Source organism: Homalodisca vitripennis, unplaced genomic scaffold (assembly GCF_021130785.1).
Source record: "Homalodisca vitripennis isolate AUS2020 unplaced genomic scaffold, UT_GWSS_2.1 ScUCBcl_3808;HRSCAF=9568, whole genome shotgun sequence".
Classification (NCBI taxonomy): domain Eukaryota; kingdom Metazoa; phylum Arthropoda; class Insecta; order Hemiptera; family Cicadellidae; genus Homalodisca; species Homalodisca vitripennis.
The window spans coordinates 42,461-54,717 of NW_025779924.1; the positions used below are offsets into that span (position 1 = coordinate 42,461).

General features: G+C 32.0%; 1 protein-coding gene across 1 annotated transcript; it reads left to right on the forward strand.

Moving 5' to 3' along the window:
• Positions 1 to 2,202: 2,202 nt before the first annotated feature.
• Positions 2,203 to 12,099, forward strand: LOC124372679 (rRNA-processing protein UTP23 homolog; the record flags this gene model as incomplete). The annotated part of the gene is made up of 4 exons (XM_046831089.1): positions 2,203 to 2,400; positions 7,595 to 7,688; positions 10,754 to 10,880; positions 11,950 to 12,099. Coding segments are annotated over exons 1-4 (401 nt in total), but the record flags the coding sequence as incomplete, so codon positions are not given.
• Positions 12,100 to 12,257: the final 158 nt, after the last annotated feature.

The window sequence follows — 12,257 nt, forward strand, 5'->3', positions numbered from 1 at the left end:
TCAAACAGAACAAGGGGGAGAGTCGATACAGTACAAGGTCGATGGTACTGATAAAAGTGCAACGGTCACAGACATGATTCGAACCTGCGCTACTCTAACTCAGACTCAAAGTCCGTCTTAGACCACTCGGCCATCGGTACTCCCTCTGATGTTTAATAGGCAAATCGACTGTCAAGATGATTTGGCTACTTTATCCATTATATTGGTAGTTAGCAAATCATGGTTTTCAATTACAATATAATTATATTGTACAATTTCCTTATCATAATCAGGATTATAAAGAGTGATTTTCCGAGGATCTTGAAATAAAACTATTCATTTAATTGACAAAAAATATTTTCAAAAATAAATTTTGAAATTTCTTATCAAAAATATTGAATAGTGTTTAAAGTGTGTATTAAAAGAATTGCGTAGAATTGCGAAGGAAATTGTTGTGGAATAAGAAGCGGGAACAAACAATATATTGTACCTAAGGATGATTTTCTTTGGATGATTGATGAGTTCCCAATGGATGGCGCAAATCTGCGTAATATTAGGGTACATATTTCGCAAATTATATAAGAAGTTGGCTTGTAACTTGGGAGCAGCACAATTTAACCAATTGTTTTTTTTAATACATGAAAACGGCGCAAGGAAATAAGGAAATAGCTAAAATACACCAGAACCAAACTTGGTTTTAAAATGTTAGAGGTAATCAATTAATATTTATAGACTAAGATTTTTACATGTCAGAAATGATAGTAGATTTCCCTTGATAATTTTTATTTCACACTACTGCGCTTTAATTTAACATTAGGACGTGTTATTAAAAACAGGTACATTGCATTACTTAGTTTTAGGCTCTCCTTTGCATACCTACGTCAGAGACCAAGCTTTTGCACAAGTTAAACATTAATTACTTAAGTATCCCGACAGCTTAGAAGAACTGCTACAAACAAATGCCCGGTATTTTGGCGAAGTAAATTCACTCATTGACTCTGCTGATTTAAATCCATGAAATACTAATACAAAACATACATACAATTCAGATGTAAATGTTTAGATCTCATGGGTTCTAATTTTCGTGACTACATTTTCGGGTTAGGAATTTTTAATCGGTCCAATATAGACGGGAAGACTTTCAAAATGCAAAGCGTAAGTTTCTATATCAAATTTTCTTAAATTTTTTCTCGGGTCATATTTGTTTACTAATAACACTATATTAACATGACATAAACGTGTTAATTGAGAACCTCCTGCATTCAATAATGGGTAACTCTTTTTAGTTCTATCAAGTGTAAATCTGAAAACTCAGAATCTTGTAACTACAATGTAAGATATCAAATTAAATCATTTACTACTAGTATAGTTAATGGCTACATGGAGCCACAAAGCCTAAGAAAGAAGAAGAAAATATTGTCAGAACCTCGACAGTAGGGTTGTTGCGATATGAGGCTAGTTCCGATATTTGTTATCGATATCAATATTAAGCCTGGATATCGATATGCCGATATTATCGAATCCAAATATCGATATCCTTAATATCGACCGATATCAATAAATAAGGGAAGGGGAATGATTAAATTGGTGTATACAACCTTTGATTGTATGAGTGTGTGTAACTAGTATAATTAAAGATATAACTTACGAGCTCATTTCAAAAATAATGTGTTTAATACAAGTACAACTTAATACACTAAAAAATAAACCATTATTTAAAGATAAAAAAAGAAATTCCTTAAATTATTCTATTTAACATTTTTTAACTAAGAACCATTTGAAGCACAATTATTAAAAAAACAATTGTCAAAATAAGAATAAAAATTACAATTTTACATTACTATATAAATAAGAATCTGAGTTTGGTTTTAAGAATTACACTTACATTTTAAAAAGCAACTATATTATATATGCTTAACTGAACCAAGCATCGTCTGGTTACTTTTTACTTAATCTGCAAAGTTAATTTTTTTGCTGGCGTTGCTTTTAACAACTGAACAAAGCGAGTTGTTTGAGCTGTGTTATTGTAAAACTAATAAAGCCAAAATAATAAATAATTACAACTTTTCATTCAATATGATATCAAAACCCCGATATTTGTATATTTCTTCCGATATCACGATAATATCGGATGACTTATATCGATATCAATATGGGAAATATCGAAACGATAATATCGATATATATTGATATCGATAATATCGCAACGTCCCTACTCGACAGTCGCCAATGAGGTTATGTTATGGTTATAGAGGGCCGTTTGTTTTGTTGTGTTTACACAAATCTATAATTTAGTAGAAATGAAGATAAACCGGCATAAAAAAGTGAACAAATATTTAAATTTTTACTGCAACAATTTCGGTTTTCGTAAACCATTTCAAATTTTAATAGATGGCACGTTTTTGTTATGGTGCTCTTAAGGTAAGAAAGTTATAGGTTATGACAAATAGGGTTAGAAAGACTAAAATGTAATTTTTATAAGAATAATATAAGCCATCACTTTGAGTTCTTATAAAATGCAGCCTGTAAATCCATCAACTAAACCAATTGGCCTAATAAATTTATTAGGCATATTAGTATTTCTGTATAATTGTAACGACAATAGAATATAGTCTACTATATAATAGAGATAGACAATATTATGCTACATAGCCTAATATCTCCTTCATGTAAGTAAAACAATATTTGTAATTTTTTCCCTTTCTTATAAAAGGTATCAGTGAAATGAATAGCCAGAGTCGCCAGTTATTATTTCAATGTTACAATGTGAAGTCTATGTATACAAAGAATTATTATTAACCAAACATTAATCTAACACGTCCCTGACAATCGATAATTTATTAGTTCAAATTTCTCTCCTTAACATGAATCTTTACTATTGGTCAACACAAACATACAATATCTCTAATCATTAGGTACAGTACTACAGTACTCAACATGAATGTATAGAACATATTATTATAATATATATATGAAGGGGTCAGAAGCCAAGGGGTACAAGTGACTCTTTGAGTTTTGAGAAAACAAGGTTTAAAGTTTAAGTTATATAATCAAATCCAGCTATAAATATGTTCAGTAAATTTAACACATTATTTTTTACTGGTATTTCAAAATGCTATAAAACCTTTTTTTATATTGGTTTGAATTTCCCTCTTTATGATATGGGCTACTATCTGATAAGAGGTGCCACTTGTATCCCTTGGCTTCTAAGTGGAGTTAGGAAAAAATTAAGAACACAGGCTTTTATGTCAAATAAAAACCACATTTTATTACAAAGAGTAAGCTCCTATCTTAAATATTTAGTCAGAATCACTGTCAAAAAAGTTTTCCAATTCAGTGTCGTCTTCTTCATGATGAGAGTGTTCCTCACATGGTTGATCTTCTCTTGATTGGCCCTGTCTTGTTAAAGTATTCACTTGGTAGTCTAGAGATCTGGAAAATCTATGGTGAACCGGAGGTACAAATTGCAGCAGATTAAGAAGATCCTTGTACTTAGATGCCTTTATTTTCTTTTTGTTTGTTTTTGGAGGCAAAGGTGGCAGTTGGGTCGGAATCCTTCCTGGGTTCTTAGCGATCATGCTATATTCTGAAAACGGTAAGTCTTTATTGAAAGTAGTTTTGTAGAACAAAGTCCAAGGATGATTTTTTCTAAATTGTAACCACTGCATCTTAATGATACCCTTCACAGATTTTAACATAGAACTTGTGAATGGCTTCCAGGGAAACAAAACCTTCATCTGACATCTCTTTTACCATGAACTTTTTACTTGCTCCGGCAATAATCTCCATCCAATTGTCAGGAACATAAAAGCCCCTTTTTGTGTTCCTCTTCATATTTTCAATCTTCCCAAAGTTCCTGTCACAGTGGTTGTAAGAGTGCCCAGTAAGCAGAAACTTCAAATCAATGGTCTCAATGTTAGTTGTATTAACAACGTGAAACCAGAAACTTTACTGTGATGTGACTCTTGTTCTGGCCCCCACAATTGTCGCTAAAAGCTGTCAAGTGGGTTACAGTTGGAGGAAATGATTTTATATACTGCAACAAACAAGAGACAATTTCTTCGCATCCTCTAGAAGATTGTGCTTCATGCCACATGAACATGAACGCATTACCTGTACAGATATCATGGACGTTGAAATTATAGGTCCAAAGTTGACGAGAGTAGTAAATTCTAGTACAAGTTAGTATTGGGGTTGGCAACATTTTTTGGAGGTTAAAACATATCGCAACATGGGTTGGGTCATCTTTTACCTCCTTTTTCGCATGTTCCATTTCAGTTTTAGCACTCTCAGCTTGACGGAGTTGGAATTCTTTAGCTGTAGTAGCAGCTACCTTTGCTTCTTCATCTCCGTGTTCGATGGTGTTTTGCAACTTATCACACGTATTGCAAAGTGTCTGTGTGTGGTCGATGGAAAGTAAGGTTGAAACAGGTGTTGAAAATGTGTCTGTAATAAGATACAGTAGTAGGTTCCACGCCCCGATCTTCACAGAAAAGCTTGTAACATTCATACATCTTTTTTATGTTAAGGTTACTGTCAAGATATTTCCTGTTTGGATTTTGATGTCGAGAATAGTGACTGGAGTATCTTGGAAACATTGCAATATGCTCCTTGACCAAGTCAGTTTTTTTTCCTGCACAATTTTGTTGGTAGGAACTTTACGCCCTCTTTTGTCTCGAGGTAGAATACCTGTTTCAGATATGTGTTTCTTAGAAGCAACATTAGTAATTCGCTTGTTGGACACATCAAGAGCATTTAAAAAGAACTCTTTACAAACTCTGACATTTCCTAGATTATATTGACAAGAAAAGGATTTCCCACGCACTGCGCCATCTTTCTTTTTATTAAGCGCCCCTATATTAACAGCCGAGTTCAAATAAGAAGATTGTAGTTCCCAGCTTCCCAAAGCCCAGTAACTGTTAAAAAATTCTTGTCTCTTTTCCTCATCAATTTTTTCATTACATTTGTAACGACATTGATGGTTGTACGGCTTAAGCTCCTTTCTTTGGTGTACTTTACCTTTGCGGTCAGTGTATTCGTGTCCCGAATTGCGAAGTATAGAAGATTTTTTCCTTTTCCATGACTCAATTCGTCAAGTCCTTTTTCTTCCAGGGTGCTTGGTGCGCTTAGGAGGGGGTTCTTCTTCGTCCATCTGCTGTTCTTCTCCCTCTGTTCTCTGGACCTGTTCTGTGACTCCACCCAAAAATATAAAAAAAGTATAGCAGATACCGAGGTAGTAGGAGAATCAGTAGGAGGCGTATCATATGTCTGTCATTTGTCTGTCTTGCAGTGTCTTAGCGACTCGAAATACACCTGTGGAAACTGTGTTTATTATAAACAGCTTGTTCTAAACTGCTGTAAGCCGACTTTGGGAATAGTATTATTTCTTGATTGTTCAATAGGTCTATTGGAAATTCTTTAAAATATTATAATGTAGTATCCAACACTAGAAAAGGTTAATTGAGGCTCTCTAGATGATTGTATAGGCTTAACATGACATTTTTGTAGGGGGGACATTATGCCTATAGATATGGGACTAAATTTTCGTGGCCACTATCCTTAAGGGGGATATTCAGCCCTTATTGTATGGTAACAAGATTACAACCTTGTAATTCACCCCTCAACCTTCATCCCATATGCCTCAAAATACCTATTATTTCCAAAGGAAAGATAAAATTAAGGAACTATCGCCTGAGTCCTCGTTGATCGGATTGAAGTCAGGATCGTTATCACTGTCATCTGGAAATAAAACTAAGTATGTAGTAAATATTAAATCACAGTTTTAAAAGAAAAATATTACACTTAAACACTGACTCTTTAATAATGAAACATAACCTAAAAACTGCAATGGAAAGTTTCATATTTTAAAGGAATTGTAGAGGCAAATTATTACATTAACAATAATCACATATTTTGGAAACTATCAAGAATCAATTTAAACTTATACACTTACCTCCAAAAATACTTGGAATACTGTCTTGGATACAAGTGCTTGTACCCCTTGGCCTCTACCTAAAACAGCTGATGCTGAAAGTAGTTTTTCATTTTGCCGCTAGATCTCAGCATTTAACAGAGTTTTACTTATACCTGTTGGCCACAAACATTTTTAATACACTCAGGATATGGCTTCTGCAGTTAACTCAGAAAAAACCATAAAGTCACTTGTACCCCTTGGCTTCTGACCCCTTCATATATATAAACCATTTTAGGTATATCCTTAAAAACAGTAAAAAGTAACTAAATGTTAAACTGATTTGTTTTTTACATTTTGTAGATACAAATAACAGATAGTTTTTATATAACATAATTCATGTCAACATTTTTGTTTATATAGTTTAGATAATATAAATATGATTCTATTGTTGTGGTGGCCTCTTTTTATACTGCAGCCAATATGATTAAGCGATTGGTCTTTTTGTTGGTATTAGGCTATATAGTTTCTTTTTTACCAAAAATACAGTACTGTCAACACTAACCATAACTTTCATGATAACCATTAACTACCCAAATGTGTCAACTATTGGTAGCTGACAATAAAACAGCTGTAATACCATGTCGGAAAGTCATTTATATTGGATAAACAAAATATTGTACCTCCCTCAGTAGGTTAAGTGAATCACTGCATACCTCAAGGATCTGTAATACATTTTTATAGTAAATTATTGCTTTCTAAGAAGTTTGTTGTTAGGTAACTTAGTTTATCTGCTTTCAAAAATTCACTTAGGTGTTTCATTTAAGGAGGAGCTCTTCTTATTGGGAAAAATTTATTTTCTTTAAAAGAAACACACAATTTTTAAACACATAATAATATTGTACTTTATCGTTCAAATCTTTTACTAAGCGAATTATTCAGCTGATAATTGTTTTTAATTAGTAAAAAAATTACACTGTTTCAAATTGTTTGATGTGCATCTGACGATGGCCTCTTGGATATTGAAAGACCTTGTATAAGAAATTAAAAATTATTGGAGAATTGTGTGTTTCTTTTAATGAAAATCATTCATTTAGATGGTAGAAATGGCTTTCTGCTCTACAGATGTATTTGAATAGGCTATTATTGATATGATGTTATAAATTACAAATAAATACTTTTTTACCTTATTGAGCACTTTAGCTTCAATAGTCTTAAACTACGTTAATTAGGAAGTATTAACATGACCAAAACTGCCTTTTTGCGGGTGTTTAAAAGCCTATACTCAAAAACCAAAAGGCAGAAAAATGAAAATTTTGAATTTTAACTAGTCTTGGTAGGTACAACTTCCATACCAAAATTCAACAAAATCTAAGAGGTTAAGGTCCAAAATTATTTTTTCATTAGTTGATTTGACATGGAATAGGCTAACCTGGAAGTGCAAAATTTGTGGTGTAAATTGGTGTGTCTGTCTTTTGTGGTGGTGTGGATCACTTCTCATATCATTATTATTATTAACCTATACCATTAATTTTGTGAATAGTGGCCAAATGAATGACTGATTAATTAATATTCTTTTATCCTTACAAAAATATTAATACATAATTTTACCATGTTGAAATTAGTATAATGAAATAAGACACAAATTATTTTTATAGCACACAATAGTGAGCATAAATTAGGAATGAATTAATTGTGTTCCAGAATAAACTGAACATTCAAGAGCAGTTGCCGAAATATCTAGGTGATGTGAAGTTACTGACTACCCCTTGTGTCATTGTTGAGACGGAATTACTTGGTGAGTACATTTATAAATGTATATACTATGACCTAAGTACTGTGGGAAAAGAGACAATGATTGATAAAGCAGAGTGTGTTTTACTTTCTTAGCTCGCAGCTATTGGTACAGATAAACTTGAGAGTAGTAACATATGTTTGTGAGGTGAAAAGCGCATCTCAGTGGTATGCTGTAAATATAATTTTTCATATCTAAGATTAATAAAATAACCTTATCATGTCTAATTGGTTCAATTTGCATTTCCCTTGCAATAAGCAGCTGGTAGTTTCCTTTTTGTAGTGAATAATTTTATTTTTTGACCGATATGATGCGAATTGAAATATGATCAAGTTGTGTTATCATTTTTGATCTCACAGCTGTTGAAATAGTCTCTTTTTTTCAACAGTATGTTCAAGGACAAAATAAATTCCACTTTCGTGTATGAGGTCTTTTGCCAGCAATATACTTGAAAATAAATGCACCAAATTATAGTTCTCGATTTTATAATTTGTTTGTCTCTTGCCAGCATTATACATTTGTAAAAAATCAATTTATATTATCAATTTTTACCCAACTGCAGATGCAAAGCTCTCTCTCAATCAATATGAATGAAAACAATAAATCATATTGTTATTCTACTAATATGGCTACCAATCTCTCACAATGAATAATATGCACAAAAAATAAATCACACATCACAATATCGGGTTATATCCCACTACAGGGAATGTCCAGCTCTTTCAATACCATTATGCATATAAACAAATTTTGTAATCATATACCCATTTACTTAACTGTTTTGAAAACTTGATTATTTTTATATATTTCAAAAGAAATATTTTGAGTTTTTTGTGTCTGCATTTAATAATTATATCATGAGTACATGTTAGAATTATTATACTAGTTAAAATTCTTTATTAGTTCAAATATGTTATTTATGTATCTAGAGAAAAAATATAATGGGGCAAAATAAACTACCTTAAGGCACTCCTAAGAATGTTTGTTTCTAACTTTGTAATAAATTTGTATATATTAACCTCTTAACGACTTTAACTGAATTAATTCATCACTGACTTGTTACTAAAAAAGGGCCACTAACGAGTTAATCTATCGTGCAACAACTACTTGTTTTATTTTTATCTGTAACGGATGGGGATTTGACTAGTGGTGAAATGGTGAATAAATAGTACATAGGTCACTTTTCTGCTGGGCAGTGTGGGCATGCTGATTGGCTTACATTGCCAAGCAAAACGTGTTACCAGTGCAGTGATTGTGATGTAGGTTTTTGCGCGGTTCCATGTTTCAAGGTTTGCCATATCGAAAAGAACTACTAAAACTGGCATTCACAAATGAATATGTGTAAATAATGTATGATAAAGTGATGGACCTTGATTTGCATTCATTTACAAGACTTGTGTAAAGTTCAACAACAAAAAACAGTCAAACAAGTGTTCGTTTTGAGAATGTTTAGCATAAAAATTATTATTTTGTTATATGAACGTAATTTGTATAATTATTACTAATGTGATGCGCTTCTAGCAGTATTGGACTGATTTGATTGGGCCGCTTTGTCGCAGGGACACACTCATATATTTTTTTTTTTAATATTCAAACAAAATTGATACTTATTATGCATTACTGTAAATGTTATTAAATTCTGTATAATATGGTGGTATTTGAAAAATTATTAAGCCTACAAGGTAAACTAAATCAAATTAATTCTAATTTGTACAAGAAATGTTTGTACTGTTATCTGAAAATAAGACTACACGTCTTGTAAAAAGAACTGCAAAGACAACATAACAATATGTCAGTAAAACAGTAGCTGCAGGAAGTTACAAATAGATCTAATAATTATACAAATTAGCTAAAGAAGTTTGAAGAAATTTTGATGAAAAACTGCTAAATCATTGTCAATAAACAGATCTGTAAAAAGTTTCATATATAAATAGCATCACTAGGCGTAAAAACGTGCAATGAACGAGGACAACAGTACTGTCGATAGATATTTCTATTAGCAGTTCCAACAGTAGCTGTATCATGGCAGCACAAAGCAGAGTGCAATGATTTTGTAAATAAACTGAGTACAGTCATTTGACATTTTAATATATGACGTAGAAACACATGTAATAAGATTACTTTGTTGGATTAATCAATAATACTTTTTGGTTACATTCTGTTGGCTCCTCGATACTCAGTTTTGTCTGTTTATTATTATTTTGTGTCAAAAGTGTCAACATCATTGGTCATCATTTGTAAAAAGTATTGTAAAGTTGTAAAAAACACAACATGTAGTACAAAAATATAAATTATATGCTGGCATGTATGTGTCAAAAACAAGAGATAAATGAAGCTGTAGTAACTATTTCAACAGTCAGAAAATGTAACATAATAATAAATTTTACTCGACCAAAATTGAAATAGCTTATTTGTTATAGACAAGATAGAATTTGATGGTGGTTCATGTAACCATTGGGTTTGGTTGAGCATTAGAAAAGCCTAAACTGTATCTTGAAAATAAATTGAGCTATACACTTTAAGTTTTGTATATTTTGCTTAGCTATTAATAAGGGTCCAATCAAAATGCTTCTTTTGTCTGTCTGTCTATTTGCTTGTATTCTGCTGGATACAGGTACAATACCACTGTAATGAAATGTTACCAAATTGTATACAATTCTTTAACATATATTAATTCAATAAAAAGGCATATATTAAAACAATATCAGTTCAAAAAGTTAAAAATACGCGGACATACTTCTTTTTTTATTTTTAAGGATAATTAATTATTGTTGCTAATTTCAATTTAAGGCTTCAAATTACTCTGTTTCAATCATCGTTTTCTCAACACAATCATCAAAACAACAAAATGTGTTGTACGCTGCTCAAAAGATAAAATTACGAGTACCTTAGTTATTTAAATGACCATTGGATATTTACCCAATTTATATTCATCATCCCCTTGAGTGTTAACCAGGCCATACAAAGTATCCTATCACTGTGGTGTTTAATTTATCTCATATGGACATTATTTATGTATTTATCTCTTTTCCGACTGTGCAGTGAGTGACTGTTATTTGTTGTTGTAGGTAAGGTAGCATTTGGTGCGATGAAGGTTGTAAAACAGTTCTCAGTGCACCGTTGCAGTCATACCAACCAACCTGTCAGCGGCTCGCAGTGCTTTCAATCTATGCTCGGAGAGAATAATCCTTCCAGGTAAACTGTTTTTTTGTATGGTTAGGATACTCCTAATCATTATTGTTTGAGTTTCAACTTTTTTGCAGAAAGAGAAATCAGGCTTATTCTGAATGAAAAGTACATGGTTATTTGCCTTTTATTGTGATTTTTTTTAGTAGAAAATAATATAACATATTTTTGTTCACTAGTAGTATATTTTTCTAGTAGGCTACCTTGATGTTTTGCCATCTTTTAAAATTGTGTTTATCTTTATCTTTATTATTTGTTAGTAAAAAATGTAATATTATTCATAGACTTGGAGCTTGCAAGTTGAATTTCAGCTTTTCCTTTTTGATCATTCAAGTATTTATACTCAGAATGTCATATTATAAGAAAAGTTTTTTCATGCAATGGTTATTTGGACAAATTTTGCATGTCCAGGCTAATTCATGATAATATATTGAGTTAACTTTCTGTCATTCAAATCCGTTAATTTGTTTTTCTACACAATGAGTGTTGGTAGTAAAATTTGATTTAAAAAAAAAAACTATTATTACATTATAATTGCTTTATTGTAAATAATTTTCATTTTAAAATTTTCTACGAGTTTCTCTGTAAAACTTTTCTGTTTTTAATACCTATTTAACAAATTATTTGTACGTTAAACATAACAAATTAGTTATGTTCTATTACGAATGTTCTTTTTTGTGTTTACATAGTATATCTTAAACAATATGAGAGATACAGTTATGGAACAAACTTTATTCAATTTATCATATCAAAAACCATTAAAAAAACTGCATTTTTTGTCACTAAATCCCTTTTTTCTCAAACTCCCAGCAAATGATCATTTAACCTCGGGTACTAAATTGTGAGTGAAATCTTTTTGTTGGCCATTACTCAGTAACAAAGCATTTCCGGACCTATGTTTATATGAACTATTTTCATTTTTGTTATAGTACAATAAGCTCAGAAAGTGCCGGTAACACTGTCCACATCACACTGTATATAAGAGGGCTACTATACTACAAATATAACTATCAGAGAACACCCAGTGGAAGGTATTACTTGCTGTAATTGGACTGCAGTTGTGATGTGATTGTTCCAGATACATAATAGCCACACAAGACCGAGATCTGCAGGAAATTGTAAGGAATATACCTGGAACACCACTGATATATCTACACCAGAGAACTCCACATCTGGAAGAGCCTTCTCCTCTGACAGCCAGAATGGCTCTCGAGAAGACAAATCAAAGGTAAAAAAAAGTAAAGATTTCTTATTTTACCAGGCGAAGTTAGGGCTAAGAAGCCCTCTCTAACACTTAACCTGGGGGCCAACGGCTTAAAGGTGACTTCCGAACCATCACCAATGGCTGGTAGGCGGGCTGCTTGCAAGGACAGGATCGCTCAGCGG